This window comes from Nelusetta ayraudi, unplaced genomic scaffold (genome assembly GCF_046127955.1).
Source record: "Nelusetta ayraudi isolate G7.1 ecotype Tasmania unplaced genomic scaffold, CSIRO-AGI_Nayr_v1 ptg000008l, whole genome shotgun sequence".
Classification (NCBI taxonomy): domain Eukaryota; kingdom Metazoa; phylum Chordata; class Actinopteri; order Tetraodontiformes; family Monacanthidae; genus Nelusetta; species Nelusetta ayraudi.
In genome coordinates, this window is record NW_027466058.1 from 3041580 (window position 1) to 3060000 (window position 18421).

The window sequence follows — 18421 nt, forward strand, 5'->3', positions numbered from 1 at the left end:
CACGAGTGAACACGATTCCATTTATCTTGCTGCTGCCTCACTTTGGAAAGTACTTTGTGCCGTGCTTCTCAATTGGAGACACTGGCTCTCCTCTCTTTGAATAAGATTTTTGGTGGCCTGGCGTGCCCTGCCCGACGTCTTCGAAGTGAAGGGGCCGTCAAAACGCTATCACGGCGAGAGGTGGTTTTCCACGTTGAGGGAAAAACCTCTCTGTTCTCTGTTCGGAGAGGAGACGCACGCATTTTTTTTTTTTTTAAATTGATCCGGTTGTTTGGGAGAAAGAAAGATTTCCTCCATAAAAGCGCCTGAAAACCAAGTTTGAGGATTAACTTGAGTAACTGGGTCATGATCTCTGGAAAGAGACGCTGCTGCCGGGCAAATTCTCAATTATGCCCTTTTTTTTTTTTTTTTTTTAGCAATTTGCTTAAGCAAAAGCATGTTGCATTCCATCAGGATGAGGGTGGACATATTTGCAGCGCATGGCTCTAAAACTTTACAAATCCCTGATGAAACAACTCAATAAGTACTTTGCAGGATAGACAAGCGGGAGGAAAGAGTTATTCTTTGTTTTTCATCATGTTAATCATAACGCCAGTGTGATCTTTGTCCGAGCCAATCTTGACTCACTTGGCATTTTCAGACTGACGCCTCACTGAAAAACTTAACAGGTCCAGTTATTATGATTTGAATTACTGCAGCAAAAAAAAAAAAAAAAAAAAAATTGCAGAGTGAATTCAAAAGGTATATGTTGGGATTTTAGAACGTAACTCGTCGAGCAGTGACGTGCGTTTGGATCATTTTTGTCATTCTTGTTAATAAATGATGTCAGCCCATGGTTAAAATAATAATGAACCGGTTGCATGCTGCGGAAAAGTGATTACTGATCCTTTATTCATCAGGATAATCTGGGTCATCACTTTATTTACGCACAATCCTGCGTTTCTCAATGAGATTCTTGAAGGCTTGGGGACGGCAAGTGTCAGATTGCCCCGCCTCCCACCCCCACCCTGTCGTGCCTATTAAATGGTTATTTTTAACGGTCAAAGGAAAAGCATTTGTAGTACTTTGCTGAAAATGCATGCCTTGTTAGCGATGCACGCCCCGTGTGATTATGTGCATGCAAATCAATTGAATGGATCTACCAGCCGTGTGCAGAGAGGGGGAAAAAAGCAAACAGTGGCAGATTTCTCCAAATGGCATCATCTCCCTTTCATTATTCAATACAAAGGGAAGCCTCCTCCGAGCAAAGGAGACGAGAGTTACACTATTGTAACCCCTGTTCGAACACACTGGCAGAGGTTTAATCGTACCAATATGAGTAAAACTATCCTTCAATGTGATTATATTTCCATGCTTACACTGTTTTTTTTTTTTTCCTGAAATGCAGAAAGTTGCAAATTCCAAGACATTGCTCTTCAAGACACTGCCCTCTAGTGGAACTATGGGAGGAGCTCATGACGTGACTGCAACCCTTGCCTAGCGCACAAAACCTGACAAGCCAATTTTTGACAAACTGAAAAAATCATTTGCGTAACCTCAATTCTCACAAGAAAGCAAATATAATTTTCTTCAATAACCGCAAGTTATTAAATATAATGAACGCCTACAGATCTGGTCTCTTAGTTATCGGGTAAGTACAAAGACAGACGATCCGACAGTTATTGGGCTAAGCTGGAATGGACAGTGGGAATGGGCTTATCCAATGTCATGCCTATATCATCCACTAGAGGGCAGATTGAATGTCTCTTCTGTTCTGTATCTTTGTTTATTCTGACAAATGCTAAAAAATTGCAACCCTCCAAGTAGCGACCGCTTCTTAACTCTTTTCTTTGCGGTTTTCTTCGTTTTGCTACATTCTTGACAAAACAATTTTTTGCGGTGTATTTTAAAGTGAGGCCCCTCGATCCAGCGTTCAGACAGGGTTAACGCCGCGCTGTTTGCTGCGCCGACGAGGCTCCAGTGCCATGTAGCGACAGTCGGCTCTTCTTGTGCTCTAAACGAAGCAGCACTTTACAGGTTAAAGCTCCTGTAATTGCGCGTCGTCGTAGATAAAACTACTCCAACATCACTCGCCGGGTAATGGATCTTGCGGGAACAGAACACTTCCCTCTTTGAGAAAAAAAAAAATGAGAGAGGCTTGATCCGCCACGACTGCTGTCCGAATCTCCCACCGACATGATGCTTCAAGACATTTTTCATTATCTCTTTCATGTAGCGCGGCTTTTGTTGTGCTGTTCATCAAGAGCTGCTGTGAGCAATTAGATTAGGTGAGACCGGCTCAGGGGCTTATATTACTATTTAATAGGCTTAGCTGATCAATGTTTCGCAGAGGCAAATCACTCTCCGAGATATGACAGAGCGATGATCAATGGCTCGCCAGGCCGTCGCGTTTGGCACTGGAAGAGGACAGCGCGGAATGTTTTAGCCCGTAGCTCCTCGAAACGTCCCTGTTCTAACACACACATAAACACACACACACACACAGAACATACACACACACACACACACACACTGTCCCAGTTTCTACATGTATGTTGGGTTTAGAATGTAAATAATAGAGTAGAGAGCGAGGCTGAAATCGCGTCTTTTCACCGCACTGTACTGACATTCTGACATGCTCGTCGCTTTGTTATCGCGTGGAGGCCACGAGAGCGTCCACATGACGGCCCGCGAGTGCTTTACGCTCCTCTTTGCATTATTAACAAAGAATGTAAAGGCAAAAATAAAAAGGAATGAAGAGTCCGAGTCATCCTGGACACGTTGTCCTCATCCATCTGGCCCCGCTGAGCCGTTAGCATAAAAAGCGCTTTTGCACAGCGTCTCATTTGCTTTAAGCATTGGGCTTAGCTTGCACGTATTTATTATAAAAGGCCAAGTCCCCTGTCTTTTGTGTGGTTCCCTGCTAAGTGTAGCGCACATTAAGGCGGACCAATTTAGACAGCCCTTTCATGCCACTTAATGTGGATTTGGTTTATGATATAACACGCCACAGGGGGAGCGCAAAATCACAAATAGTTCATTAACGGTCCGGAGCGAATACGTAGCAAACAATCCACAGGTCCTATAGTATCCGCTGCCTGCTGCTTTCCTTTTGTAATGCATTGCAACTCATGCCTACCTGCCAATTTATTTTATTTTATTTTATTTTTATTTTTGCAGCAACCTCCTGATAACTTTGATCGAAACCAGCGTGAGAACAGTCAGATCAGACTAATGGACCTTTTGAACATTACTCTGAACCCCGGCTTCTTAGCGCTGGCGCAGTTCTGACGGTTCCAACGCCGCATCAAAGAGTCGACAACGGTCGTTTCTACCTCCAGGCGTTTCCTTGTCTCTCCTTTTGAAAGCCTTTTAATATTTGTTTAAAGACTGATGAGACGCGACGGAAGCCGGTTCGGTCTTGATTTGTTTCTTTTTTTTGTTGACTTACTTATTATATTGTGCTAATTGTGTTAGCACTTTCTGTGAGGACGATCTTCGGATTTCTATAAAAAAAAAAAGGAGGAAGTCACCAAATCAGACTAATTCTGACGCGCTCCCTGTCAGTGGCTGATGCATTGTGTCGTCTAATACACTAACATGAGTTTTGTGTGAGTCTGTTGTTGACGATCACCTTCATTTACTTGCAAAGTCTGCAGAAGATATAAACACCTCATTGGGGCCACACTGCCAAAAGCGAGGAGAGGTTTTTGTTTCCCTTGTTTGTTTTTTTTGTTTGTTTTTTAAATAAATAAATAAAAAAAAGTCGTAAACGTGCGCACCATGTGCACAATTTTGTGTGAGCGGAGCAGAAACATGTCTCACAGGGCGCGCGACTCAATCTGCGCAGCTGACGCAACCTCACCCGCAGCGTCGCCAGCGTCAATTTTGAGAGTGTGGCATCAGAACATTGTCCCACATTTTGCTCTTTGTCCCCTCCGCGGAAACAAAGAGGGCACTCATTTCAAGCCAAGACAGCTCGGAATACATTTGTCGAATTTCACAACGACACGCAATGTTGTGTTTTTTTTTTTTTTTTTCTCCAGCCTGTAGGTTGAAGCCATGATGACGATGACTAGGCAACTCTTTGAGGAAACTGTGGATCAATAGCATGTTCTGTCCATGACCCCTCGCCCCTCCCTCCTCTGTGGCTTTTTTCGATGGCTTACACATGTTTACTTTTCATTTTCGTTCTTTGTTTCCCTTTTACCGGGTGTGCGGGGTGGGTGGGGGGGAGGGAGGCGGGGCTGGGGGCGGGGGCCCTCAGAAGACGCGCCAGGGGTAAAGAAAACAACAAACAAAGCAAGGACGCGGGGTGTTGCATGTTTTGCTATGTGTCTACGCTGTGCTTTCCAAGAAAATATTAATACTTGCGACTCATCCCCTGAAATTCTGCTGCCTTTATTTTGTTTTGTTTTGTTCCTTTGACTTTTTTGACAGCCTAGAGTAACGCAGAAAACTAAAACGCGGGCGGACGTGTGTGGTCTTTGTTTCTAGCCATGTACTGCTTCAAACACTCTGAAAAGAGAAAAAAAAGAAAAAGAAAACACTATGCAATAATAATAAGCTTCTTTTTATGTTCTTAGACCAGCAATGTTTAAGCCTAGCTTTCATATGAACCTCTATTTTGTCCCATAGAATATGGAATGATCGGAGAGCATACAGTAAAAAGTCAGCGGCCGAGATCAGTTCATGACACAAAGGCCCTGAAGGAGCAAGCTGAATCTGCTAAATTTATGGCACAAACTGGTAATATACAATAGTTGTTTCTTTACTTGATTTTTTTTTTTTTTTTTTTTTTTGTCGACTACACTTAATTTCATCATGCATGCTCTCTCTCTTGTACTGCACCGTTTTTTAAGTGGAAATGTTTTGCATCTATGATTTTTTTTCCCCCCCTCCCATTCTCAGTAGAAAAATGTGAATTAGATAAACAAATGTCCCATTTCCCCCCCCTCACCAGTATTTACTTTAATTGGGCTTTTTTTTTTTCTTTTTATGGGGTCTGTTTGTTTTATTGTCACATAGAGAGTTGGCAGGTGCATTACTCCCAGAATGTATTCACATAGCATTAATTAAAAGAGCCGTAAAAGATAAAAAAAAAAAAATAAATAAATAGATGATAAATAAAAAACTGAATAAGCACTGATGTGGTGAATGATTCCCTCTTAGGCATGATAAATTAAAATGTCATTTTGCTGCGAAACCCCCGAAGCCTGCCGCCAAACATGAAACGCTCACTCATAAAAAGTGAAGCTAATAGATGAAAGGACATAAAGTGAAGGTGTTTGGCCAAATCAAATCAAGCCAAGTTAAATTAAAGGAAGTGACATTATCTTCACTCCAGTCTGTTTAATGGAGTCGGAGATGAAACAGCAGATTTTCCTTTTACCATTATTAAAAAAAAATAATTTTTAAATTATGCACTTTTTTTTTTTTTTTGCCTCTTTCTATCATTATTCAGACTACACACACATCTTGGTGGGTGGGGTTCAGGTGCAAGAGGGTTTTTTTTGGGGCTTTATTTTTTATTTCTTTAAATTTTGATTTTTTTTCCCCCCCCCCGTGTTCTGTCCATGCCTACCGCTGTCATCCTTTACCCCTCATTGCCATTGTCGCCCGACACCGCCCAAGCACTAACACACCACTGCCAACTCTAACACAGGTCACCATCCTCATGTCGCACACGCCGTAGTTTGGTTGTCACCCCCCCCGCCTTCTCTCCCCCCTTCTCCCGGCAAAGTCGCATCGCCGCGCTTTACTGTTTGTCATTCTCACACGATTTAATCTCCCTGTTCTGCATCATTTCACGAATTGATCCACCTTTCAGTCGATTTTATGATCTGAAAAAAAACAAACAAAAATGAATTCAGGGGCAAGAAGGATCAGGCTCTTCTATTTGGCTGAATCCATATGTTCCTCGTGCAACATGTTGAAAGACAACTCCTAAAGCTTCCAAAAGAGAAAAATTCCAAAAAACTTTCACTGATTTCCAATGACAGAAATGTATTCAGAGCTGCAGTTGAAACATTTTTTTTTTTTTATCCCCACCTGGAGTTTTAGCATAATCAGACATGAATTATTGGGTGACCGCTCCCGTGCTGGAGTTTGATGTTCTTTTTACATGTCATCAGATATTTTTGCCTCCCTCTCACTAAGGCGACACCATGAGGGCCCAGTGCCCCGCTGTCAAACACAGCCTCAGCTTCTCATGGACTCTTCCCCCCCGCCCCCCTCTTTTGGTATTTGACCCTAATGGTGGTGTGTCTGTCTGTCTTTTGACTCCAAAGCGAGCTCCAGCTACCGCCTTTATCTTGACTGCTGTTTGCCGCTTTGCAGGCATAGTTAAGCTAATTCATTTGCCTGCTCTAACTTGGCAAAAGACATTAAAAAAAAAGAAGAAGAAGAAACAAAAAGCCAAAGTAATTAAAAAGATTTGGAAAAAAAAAAATTCCAGTCGGATTGCGTGGAGTGAAAAGCTACTGCTGCTTTCTTGTGGCTATGCACGTTCAAAAATGGAATTTTCTAAAATAAAGTCATAGGCAAATTGGGTCAGAATTTACACACAAGCTTTCGTTATTCCCTTCACCCCTTCATCCCCAGTGCTCGACAGCCTAGAACAAATCTTCCCAAAAAGAAAAAAAAAATTGTAATCTTTATCGAAAAAGCAGTTGTTCTTTTTTTTTTTTGGCTCTGCTGTTGTCAAGGAAACCAGACAGATTGCTGCAGTGTGAGGGATATCCATATCGCCGAATCAACTAACACCCATTCAACTCCATCTTATTTTCTCAGACGTTGTCTTTCTTGCATGTTGCCATGTTTCTACCAGTATTTTTCCTCTGTGTTACCGTGAGTTTCCTTTTTTCCCCTCCCGACGTTAATTTGAGCCAATTACATGCCCTCGTGGAGAGAGAGAGAGAAAAAAAAGATGCATGAGTCATATTTGCTTTTTTTGTTGTAAGAATCTAGTGAAATGGATCCTGTCCCTCATGGTATTAATAGTGACGCCCTCTCTGTGATCTTTGCAAAAACACATTTAGAGACGCTAAAATGAACACATTTTTTAATTAATTGTTTTTTTTTGGCTTTTTGGAAAGCTGTTCCAAGGGACACGTCATGTGCTCTCTGTAGATGACATCACCCGATATGGAAAACCAAAGATCACAGGGGGGTGGACCGGTGATAACAGTGACCCCCACTTTACCCCAACTGAGGCTTACTTTAGGCCCCCCCCCTTCCACTAAACCGAGCTCACTCCCCAACCTCCTCCCCACCCGACCCCCCTCTCACTCCCCTGTGCCCCCATAAGCCCCGCCCCCCAGGGGGGACCGTATTGCTGCATTTAACTAGTGTCACCCTTCTCCCACACAGGTGAATCAGGTGCAGAGGAGTGGTCCCAGTGGAGCTCATGCTCTGTAACATGCGGCCAAGGGTCGCAGGTGCGAACAAGAACATGTGTCTCACCGTACGGAACACACTGCAGCGGCCCTTTAAGAGAATCAAGGGTTTGCAATAACACTGCCCCTTGTCCAGGTAGTGTTAGCCGCAGATTCTTGACTATTCATGTATATTCTTTGCTCATTTGTTGTTGATGGGAGCGACTGTTGTTACTGTGTTTTAACAAGCCTTTAAATGTTTGTGTGTGTATAGATATGTATACACATCCGTGCATACATATCTATATATTTGAGATTGTGTAACTATTGCAGGTATTCCTACAATTAATCCAATGCTGTTTCCTTGATGTTTTTATTACTTTTCATTTTTTTTTTGTGACCGTCAGATTTTGTTTTCATCGCCACATTCCTTTTTTTTTCCCCACCTGGGATGTTTTTCATTTCACATATCCGTAAAAGGCAATTCATCAGCATTGAAATGGTTCGAGGACACACGCTTCCGGGTGGAGCTTGGGGAGCAGTAGGTGCCGACGCGCTGTCGGCTTCATTCCTCTGAAGTGCATCCGAGCGTTTCAAGAGAAAGAGAGTGAGAGAGAAAAAAAAATAGCCCCCACGCACGATTCCTTCAGACGTGCTAAGACGCCTTGACCCGGAAACGGCGGATGAGTCACCGGCGGTCAGGTGTAGGCGCCGGATGCTTCTCTGAACTAGTGTTTGCAGCGAGCTAATGTTTGTCTGTGTCTTGGCTGAGGAGGTTCAACACAGATGTTATCCGTCTTTCGGGGTGGGGGGCGCTGAGATGCTCTTTAGATCCTCAGACCTCAGGAGTGCTTCAAGAGAGTCTCAGGGCTCCAGCGGAGACCTGCAGACGCCCCTCCAGCATCCACTGAACACGGCACACTCATTACTAATCCATGCACTGCGGTAATTATGCAAATAAATATTTGCATTGATAGCTTTTCTTTTATAGGGAAAAGTGAAATAGCATGTTCACAGCAAATAGTATGGGACCACTTTCAGATGTCAATGTATTAACGAATAGTGAAGGTTGAGTTGAGACTGGCTTTAGTATCCTAAAGATGTTTCTTCAGTATTTTCTATTATAATTGTGGCTATTATAAGCTTCTCCACTTAGTAAGTGAACAACTTTATCTTATTTTCCATTTCATAAAGACCAAGAGCAGCAGATTCTGCACAAAACAACAGCGATGCACAGCAAATTAGCCTCTTTTTTCTTTTTCCCACAAAAAGACCTTTGTAACAACTTTGCGGGCCGATGGTGATGAGTTTGCAGCCAGTGATGAGCTCACAGTGGCTCCATGCGCCTCCAGCCCTGGATTAAGACTGTCGGGCTTTTAATGTTGTTCTCACCGTGGGCCGATGTAATCAGCTCTGGGAGGGAGGGGCTTCCAGCTAGGGGCTCGGCCTGATTGCCTGTTTGTTGACCCGAGTGCGGCGCTCCCCGCTCAGACAATAAATTGGAATGCGCTGTTAAGTCTAGTGCTTTCTGCAAGTCCATCAAAACGCTCCGGAGCCGCGTCGTCCGTTGCTGTGATTTATGGCGAGCCGTACTTCATCTCGAAATCTGGCATGTTTAAGCAGGTCAGTTGCTCGGCTGGACCCCCCCGCCCCACCAAGGAGAAAGAGTCACTTCCATGAATCATCGACCCCAAAAAAAAAAAAAAACGTGAAAAAAAGAAAAAAGCGCTGGCCTCCAGCTTTAATGCGTCTCTTCTGCAAAAACCCCGGGCAGCGTGAAAGCTCGTCATTGTCAGTGAGCAGCGCCGGATTCCTGAGACGTGCAGGAATTTGTTGGCGTTAGAAGAAAACTGGTGAAGCAGAACCACGACCCTCCAAAACCGTCTGACCCTCTGAATAAGTTTGCCTCTTGGTTCGGACCTGCAGATGTCGGCCCGCTTCCAGCCCAGAGTGGTTTTACAATTGTTTGTACTTAAGGATCTGTTTGCAGGGGAAATAATTGTAAACCTTCCCCTTCACTTTACTTTACTATTCAGCCTTGAGCAGTACAATTATATTTTTCCAATCAACGTTCTAAACTTGCAGCCGATATAGCAATACCTTTTCTTATGCGACAGTAGAAAACTAGTGCAGGGATTTGAGGGGGGGGGGAATTCCCTCTTGGAACGATGCCACTTTAAAAAAAAAAAAAAAATAGAGAGTCTATATCTAATATCCTGCAAGGCAGACGGATCGATTCACCTTTTTTCTCCCCCAAGCGTCTGTACGGCGAGGCCTCCACTCCAGACTGTGACTTGAATTAAAGACACATCTCTGGCTGCCTGAAAGGAGCCTTACCTCTTTGTCAGCAGGGCTGAAAACACACCTACTTCATCTTGGGATCAGCGGCTCCGGGGAGCCGCGCATGGAAATCAGCGATGCCTCCGTAGACGCGTCGTCGCCGCCGCTGCTGACTATTCAACAGAGAACAAAACAAACCAATGCTTCAGGAAATACTATTTTTACTCAGGTTGCAGCGCTTTCTTTGCCAAACAACAGCGCTCAGCCTTCCACATTGTGGAGGAGCCGGAGTGGCTATTCTGCACAACAGAGGCTCCGTCGTGATCATTGTCTACATTCTCTCCAAAGGATGTTGCGGATAATTTTTGCACCGCTGGAGACTGAAGACGATGCGGCTGCAGCCGGTAAAAACACACAATGACTCGTAGGTGGCGCCCTGCACCTCGAATGCAGAAGTTTGTTTGTTTGATGTCTGAGGGACAAACAAACAAGCAGAGCACGATGTCGAGAAAAACATCTTGCTGCACCGTTAAATACACCACACTGGATTGTGGTTGTTTCCTGTTTTGCTGTATTCGTAAGTAGACTAAAACCAGATGCTGTCATCAACATATAAAATGTGTCCGTCAGACACAGTGGACAATGACAGAAAAGGTCGCACAGAACTCAGTGGCAGAATCAGATCCTAGAAGACCAACATCAATATTTAAATTGTTGTTGTTGTTGTTGTTTTTATTTTAAAAAAATAATTAGCCTAAAATTAGGACGCTGTGACCATGATTTCTAAAACCTGCATGGTACTATTCTGCATTGGAAAATATTCCAAAAGTTTTGTGGGGTTTTCTTGTTTTTGTTTTGTTCATTTTTTTTGTTGTTTTTTTGTTCAGTGAGGCTGCGTTGACATTCTTTTTTTAGACTGTGTTCGGTTTTTAAACTAATTTAGAGTCATCTTGTCGAGGCAGGCGACGACTGAAAACTGAAAACCCGAAAACTTAGAACGAAACTTTATCTAAATTCTTAACGAAAATCTTGATCTTCTCCTTTGTGTGATTCTTAAGATCTTCAGTCTCGTTGCAGTTTGTTTGGCCCGAGCCGCCGCAGTGGTTACATAAACAGAGGAAAAAAAATGGACGGTCGGCACCACCGGGAACGTCAGCGAGCTATTATTCATAGTGACTCATGTGCTTTTTATTCATAAGTAGCACAAATGGCACCTTGAAAAAGAAAAGTGAAATTCGTATGCGGGCTTCCGCGGGAAGGCGCCGCTGAAACCATTTGAGAAGGCAAACTGATGACTGCGGGGGGGCAAAAAAAACAAAAAACAAAAAAAGCAAAACGCTGTGTCCACCCTTTCGTGTGGCTCCAGGACTCTTACCCCCGGCAACACGGATACAAGTCGGCGGCGTGGCCGCGGCCGCCGAGTGGTGGCCACTGTTCAGAGGGAGAAAGGCGGCAGCTCACAGAGGCCGAATCCTATTCCGAGGTGATTGCCTGCTTTGAACTCGGAATTCTTTGCGGCGCACTCGCACGCCCGGGCCGCGGCGGGACCCCTCGCCAGGAGCATCAAAGCAGCGGGTCAGGAGGCAGGCGGTGGGGGTGGGGGTGGGGGTGGTGGAGCTGCAGTGGGAGGGCTGGGGAGAGGGGCTAGGAGGACGGCCGGGAGAAACAAACTGTCGTCCTGCAGGAACGTCGGGGGCCTCGGCTCCCTCCGAAGATGAAAACAGCTGCCTGCATTCAGACATGTTCCACAGTCTGCCCTCCCACTCACCGGCCTATTATCGCCTTTGTGCTGCTGCTGCTGCTGCTGCTGCTGTCAAAGCAAAACGAGTTGTGCAAGTGCGGACGCTAAACTTTGTCCTTTGCTAAAAAACACAACAATCCCATCGCGAAAAAAAACAACAACTCCGGTCCGCTTATTCTGCAACGTGGCACCCAAACTTTTTTTTCTTTTTTCTTTTTAATAATGAGCACCCGCTAATTTAAAACAGCTCCCAGTGTCGAGATGAAGCAGATGGCGTGTAACGCCTGATGAGCTTTTTCAGCGGCTCTCGCCGAAGTGAAACTGTTGCTGCGATAAAAAAAAAAATAATGTAAAAATCGCACCTTTGTCAGCCGGAGCGTTCAATCTTTAAACATCAGACCGAGATGTGGGAGGAAAAGGAAGAAGTCTTCACTTCCCGTCTGATCGCGCCGTTTAAAAATAGCGGCATGGCAGGGTTATGAGAATGTAAAAAGTAACAAAAAAAAAAAAAAGATCTCCTCGCGAAACCAAATTGACAGTTTAATGAAATGCGTGTCAAAATATTTACAGTCTCCACTTCAAATTCTTCCCCTCATCGTATCCATGACTTGGTTGAACAAGCGCCATAACAATGATTGGTTATTTCTGCGTTAATGGGTCGTTTGCTCGAACTACAATCGTGGACCGTTTATGAGAAACGAGCGTTCGGCGACGTGCAGCGTCAGACACGGATGTCGACTCAAACGAACGAAGCCAAAGCGTCGCAGACCTGCTGCTCCTCATCCTCACCTCGAAAGCAGATTATCTCTCGCTGACCGTCTCTGTTATTCACCGTTGACTGACTGGCTCCTCCCTCCAAGAAAACTTCTTGATGTTAGCGGTTAGCATGTGTGTCCTTTTTCTTTTCTCTTCGTGCATGATGTGAAAAAGTCGCGTCTAGGCGCCAGAAGCTCGAGGAAACGCAACCATGTGTCCCTGTGCTCCGTTTTTCATCCCTCTCATCTGTTTGTTTGGCTTTTTTTTTTTTTTTTTTTTTTTTTTTAACCCCAACTCACTCGCTAATTGTGATGAATTGATCTCATTCCATTAATGGCCCTTTATTTTGAGTTTGTTATTGGTCTGTTAATGCCACAGCAAGACGGGAGTGTTCGGGGGGATTTGGGAGTTGGGCGGCGGGCGGGGGGGCAAACATTGATCAGGCCTGACGCCTTCTCTGTGCCCGCAGTGCACGGTGTGTGGGAGGAGTGGTCACCGTGGAGCCTTTGCTCGTTCACTTGCGGCCGAGGCCACCGCACTAGGACTAGGATGTGCGCGCCCCCTCAGCACGGAGGCAGGGCCTGCGATGGACCCGAGACCCAGACTAAGCTTTGCAACATAGCCCTTTGCCCAGGTATCGCCTCGTCTGCTCTTATTAATGACCAACCCTTTGGGGCGGGCGGGCGGGGCTTAATGATGGGGGGGGGGGGGGGGTAAGGCAGGTGAGATCAGAACGCCGTCTCAATCCTCTTGGTTTAGGCTTATTTATGCTTGCTATATTAATCATTTCCCAGCAGAGCGCCGCAAAGGTGAGTAAAATAAATTAGTCTGAGTGCAGGGGGGATTTTTTTTTTCTTTGCAGGGGCATTAGAAGTAAAAGCACTTACACAATGATGCGGTTTAGGTAACCCTGTTAAGTGTCTACTGTAATGCCGACGCCGAAATCACTTACCCGCAATTGCTCGTGAATGGTAAGCAGATTAGCCATGATGAGTTTTTCCGCACAGTAAATTTTTTTTTTTTAGCGGCGCTTCGCTCACCGACTCAGTGAAAACCTCTCAATCCCACGCTCCCCTCAGCCCAGATGTGGTGGGGGAGGAAATGAAAGTCTGTCTATTTTTTTTTTCCAACAATAATAATCTAAATCTCACCATGAGGGCCGTGAATTGCAAGGAAAGTGTGTTATTCCGCCTCTGGCGGAGCTCTAACCCCGTGTAGGATGGGAAGGGCTATCAGCGCCGTCCCCCAAAGTCTAGTCACTGTGTTTCCTGCTGTGTGTTCTTTTGGATTTTTTTGTTTTTGTAACCCAGCGAGACGCGAGTGATCTGAATATCTCCTCCCATTTCTGTCTGCCATCCCTCTCCCCCTGCTTGTCGGGGTTGTGGTTGGCGCCTCAGTGGACGGCCAGTGGCAGGAGTGGAGCTCTTGGAGCGATTGCTCAGTGACCTGTGCCAATGGCACTCAGCAGAGGACCAGGCAGTGCTCAGCAGCCGCCCATGGGGGATCAGAGTGTCGCGGTCACTGGGCAGAAAGCAGAGAGTGCCATAATCCAGACTGCACAGGTAACACAAAAATCCTGAGCCTCTTAATTCTGCATCCGCTTTGATGTCTAAATTTGAAGTCGTCCTTTCAGCAGCGGCACCGAGGGGATGGAGGGATGTGGGGGGGGTGGGGTGGGTGGGCTTGTTGCCGTCGTAGTTGTTCAAAGCTCAGTTTGGGGGCCTTTTTACGTACCGCAAGTGGAACAAATGAAGGGCATAAAAAAATGTGACATTTTGTAATGCCAGGAAAATAGAGGAACACAAATAATTAAGCATTGACGGAACACTCCAAAAAAAACCTACAAAGCAGTTTCTCCTCCTTTTAGAAGGATTAAAAGTGGACCTCAGCTGTTTCCGGGCACATTTGAGACAGTTTGAGGACTCTTTTTTTTACGGAGGCTAGCGCCTCATCTGAGGTGATACAGCAGAAACTAGCTAGCTAGCACAACTAGCAACAGTATTTTGACATGTTTCCTTAAAGATCATAGTTGTTTTTTTTACAATTTGCATCTTGTTAGTGCCAGAGATTGAGCTTGTCTTGATTAGACCAAAATTACGTCCATTTAGCAAAAACCATGTGGCTGTTGTGTTTGCTTGCAGGGCAAGAGTGTAAAAAAACAAATGAAAAAATAATTTGGCCGTTAACAATAAAAGCAGCAGTTTGGTTTAATTTTTCCTTCAAACTACTGCCTCCCCCCCAAAAAAAAAAAAAATGAATGAAGGTGTAAAAGGCCTTTCTGCCACGCCATCACCGACCTCAGCGATCACGCAGCCCGCCGTAACGCACGACTCGCTCTGAGCCGAAAATCTCCGCGGCGAGAATCGTAGCCGCGTCGTAAGAATCAACAATAATGTTTAAGACCATGTTCCATCAATTGGATTTGCCAAATCCAGTTAGGATGTGGCGCGTGCCGTTCCCATAATTCGGGGTTAGCTGTCCAAAGTGCCCGTCAACATCACGGCTGCATTAAGAGGCTCGACGTCGTCGGCTTAGAGGTCTCGGTGAGCCCCTTTGAACCGTCTGATCGCACCGAAGGGGCGACGGAGCGCTGCGCAAATCTCGCTCTCCTTTTTTTTTTTGCGCATTTTCAGGTGCTGCTGTTTTGCCTCACACTGAGCGGACTGCAAATATGCAATTCATCCACTCGATGAGGTGCCGACTGTTAGGCTGTTTCTCTTTTGTTTCCAAGGTGAGGGGGATCGAACGCAGAGCGAGACGAGCGAACCGCTTAACTCGTCGGCTCCGCGTCCGCTCAAGGCCCCAATTTTTCCTTTTCTTTTTTTTAACCCTCTCCCTCCCCTAATATAATCATCAAGTGTATCTTCCAGAGCCTTGACCCGCCAAAGGGCAACAGGCCCTCTGTTGAAGTGCGACAAATAAAAGAGAGACCTCAACGAACAGGCACAACAGAGGATTTCAGCTTCTTTCAGCCCCAGTTGAGGTATCAGACTCCGAGATGCCGATTCACGGGCCGTTTATTTATTTATTTATATATATATATATATATATATACATATATACATATATTCTTTCCCCTTATTGACCTCCTGCGAGACGTAAACACCCCCCGAAAGCGGGTCTAAGGGGGCGGTGGTGTGCGTTGGCTGGCGGCCCTCCGGATGCATTAGCCGCAGAGGTTAGTTACAGCACATAAAGCTGCCGCGCATGTTTAAAGACGAGGTCAGCGCGGCCGCCCGAGTGGAGCGTCGTAACCTTGTCGCGGCGGTTCACGCAAGGACGTGTGATTTACGGCGCCGCTTAAAGCGGATCATCTGTTCCCTCTCTCTGGGTGCGTGTGTGCGCGCGTGTGCGACGCATCTACAAGTGTGTGTAGTGACAAGGGTGTAAAACACGCGGCCGATTTTGCAAACTTCAGCATCAAAGTCTTTCCAACGCATTGGCAAAAGAGAAGCCAACGGTCGCCAGCCATAAGGTTGCTTCAGCACTAAAGCAACACACACACAGCAGAGGTGGGAAGTAACGACGTACAAATACTTACTGTACTGTACTGTACTTAACTATTTATTTTTCTTTACTTTTACTCCCTACATTCGTACACACATATATGTGCTTTGTACTCACTGGGAAAACGTGCTGGTTGCTTTTGTGTTTAAAAGAGTTTGAAAGACACAAATTCTTTTTAAAGTTCACTTATTACTGTTGTTGCTTGAAGTGGAGCCATTCGAACCATGCTGTTGCAACAAATGTATTTTTTCATTTATTGCAAAAAAAAATTTTTTTTTTCTTTGTACTTATATATAGTTGAGAATGTGTACTTTCTTACTTGAATGTACTAATTTGAGGAAAGGATTTTAAACAGTACTTTTTTCACAAGTCTCCATACTTTTGCCACCTCTGACACACACACATACACAAACACACATGCTTCTAATTGTTATTAAGTGATGCTGCGGTGCTCCTGAACCACATGCTGGGTGCGTGACAGGCCCGAGAAGTAAATGTAATTAAAACTGTCGCTCAATTTCTTACTTTGTTGCCGCCGCGGAACCTGATGTGACTGAAATTGCCCGCGACTTGAGATGATTACTCTTATCTCGTTAGTGGCTCGGCCCCGATTTGTCCTTTTCTCACGACCTCGCGGGTGTAACCGAGCGTCGCGGCTCTGTTCCAGCCAACGGTCAGTGGAACCCCTGGGGTCCCTGGAGCGGCTGCTCCAAGTCGTGCGACGGCGGCTGGCAGAGGCGCGCCCGGGTGTGTCAGGGAGCGGCGGTGACCGGGCAGCAGTGCGAGGGCAGCGGCGAGGAAGTCAGGAAGTGCAGCGACCAGCGGTGTCCAGGTGAGTCACAGGGCTAATAACGGGGGTAAGTGAGAGGCCTGTAATTATCTGTGCGGGGTGAACGACATGTCTCATTACATCAGTGGAGTTCAGAGTCGCCCTCCGGAGGGTGGCGGGTGTTTCTGCAAGCCACGCTGCACACGCATGCACGCACACACACACACACACACACACACAGTGTTGGGGATTACATGCAATGCCGTAACATAATTTAATGACAAAATAAAGATAATTGCAATCCGTTACATTACTGGAAAAATGCCTAATTAAATTACAGTTCCTTGTGAAATGATTGATGATTACAATTTCAATTAGATCTGACTAATTTTTAAAAACAGTTTGACAGAGGGGGAGGAGTAGATGGATGTGTTCAGTGACCCGCCTCATAGGAGGAAAATATATCATTGGATATGTAGAAAAAGTGTTTTAATGTCAATTGAAAATGAAGAAAAGCGTTACGACAACTGTCTTTGAGGCCTCACGGTATTTAGCGCTTTATTACAATGACTCTTAAAACACTGAAAAAATGAATGATAAACAGCTATTTTGTCACTTACTTACTATTAATATAATTTCTTCACGTTTGGCACACAGACAAAAATTTGATACTAAACTGATGCTTCTGATTGGTTTCCCCTGTCAAGTTCGGAATTGCAGCGCCCCCTACTGCTCACCTGCCAGTTAAATTGTCTCCCTCTAGAGCAGGGGTCCCCAAACTACAGCCCGCGGGCCACATCCGGCCCGCTGCGTGTCTCTGTCCGGCAGTGAAGGCAGTCATAATCCCCCCCATCCCCCCCACCGCCACGTAACTTTGCCGACACGTTAGCGATACAGCGATAGCGCGCTCCCGCTCCCGTTCCCCCGCTCAACAAAGACGTTAGCGCTATTTCCAACCAGCACAACCTCCCTTCAAATTTAGAAAAGTAATCAAAATTTAATCAAATGCAATAGAATTGATTTCCTTTATTTATCCCAAATTGGGGGACTACACATTACTTTGATAAAGTAAATGAAATTGTTGCACTGCTATCACATTTTCAAGAGGGCAATTCTATTTGTAACTAGTTACATCTTCCCAACGCTGCGCTCACACAAACACACACACACACACACACACACACACACACACACACACGCTTTTCTATATTGTCCTCCTGCGTCGATGTCCCCGACACCCAAAGACGCCTCCACACACCTTTGATCTCCGCCGCTTCCACATATTATTGCAGGCGCCACGAGCAACAACGAGAAATCCTTGCGTCATGTACGGAAGGAAAAAAAAAACCTTCCTTTCTTTTTACGTTATTGTCCTGCTTTGCTCTGCAGCGCCGTATGAGATCTGCCCCGAGGACTACGCAGTGTCCATGGTGTGGAGACGGACGCCTTCGGGGGAACTGGCCTTTAATAGGTGCCCGCCCAACGCCACAGGTACGGACATGAGCAATGACTCCCATTCAATGGCCCGACTTTTGCCACGCTGGCCTAGTTTCCCAGTTCTCCTCCTATCGCCTCATCTTCTTCTCCTCAGTGGAACGAGGATTGATAGAAACCCCTCCTGCGAGTTCCAAGTGAGATACTAACTGTGAGGTGGAAGGGATATCGTACGGGCAGCCAATTTCTTTATGTTTGGAGAGATTCTGCACCAATTTGATGTTCTGTTTACCCCGAGACATCCACTGCGATCCCCCTAATTTGGCGAAGCGATGAAGAATAATGAAGGACCGCTGCCACCATCTGCTCCGCGTAGGGAAAGTATAACGGGGAGGGCTTTCAGCTTGAGAGTTTGCCACTCCGTGATTTCACTGCATTGAAAAAAAAACAAGTTTCGTCAAGGAAACAGTTCGGCCTCGCCCCAATTCGTATTCTGTGTGTTGAGAGTGAGAGAGAGAGTAAGAGAGAGAGAGAGAGAGTGCAGCGTTCTTTCATCCTGTTTTCCTACTCAGCCTTCAG

General features: G+C 45.5%; 1 protein-coding gene across 6 annotated transcripts in view; it reads left to right on the top strand.

The window, feature by feature from the left end:
• Positions 1-18421, top strand: part of adgrb3 (adhesion G protein-coupled receptor B3) — a 120492-nt gene that overhangs the window by 47851 nt on the left and 54220 nt on the right. For 5 of the 6 annotated variants that reach the window (XM_076018748.1, XM_076018751.1, XM_076018753.1 and 2 more), the window contains 6 exons: positions 4618-4728; positions 7351-7512; positions 12602-12766; positions 13530-13694; positions 16307-16471; positions 17798-17899. In XM_076018748.1, coding sequence (XP_075874863.1) covers positions 4618-4728; positions 7351-7512; positions 12602-12766; positions 13530-13694; positions 16307-16471; positions 17798-17899 — 870 coding nt within the window. The remainder of the gene's footprint in view (positions 1-4617; positions 4729-7350; positions 7513-12601; positions 12767-13529; positions 13695-16306; positions 16472-17797; positions 17900-18421) is intronic. The other variant, XM_076018752.1, reaches the window with a different exon arrangement.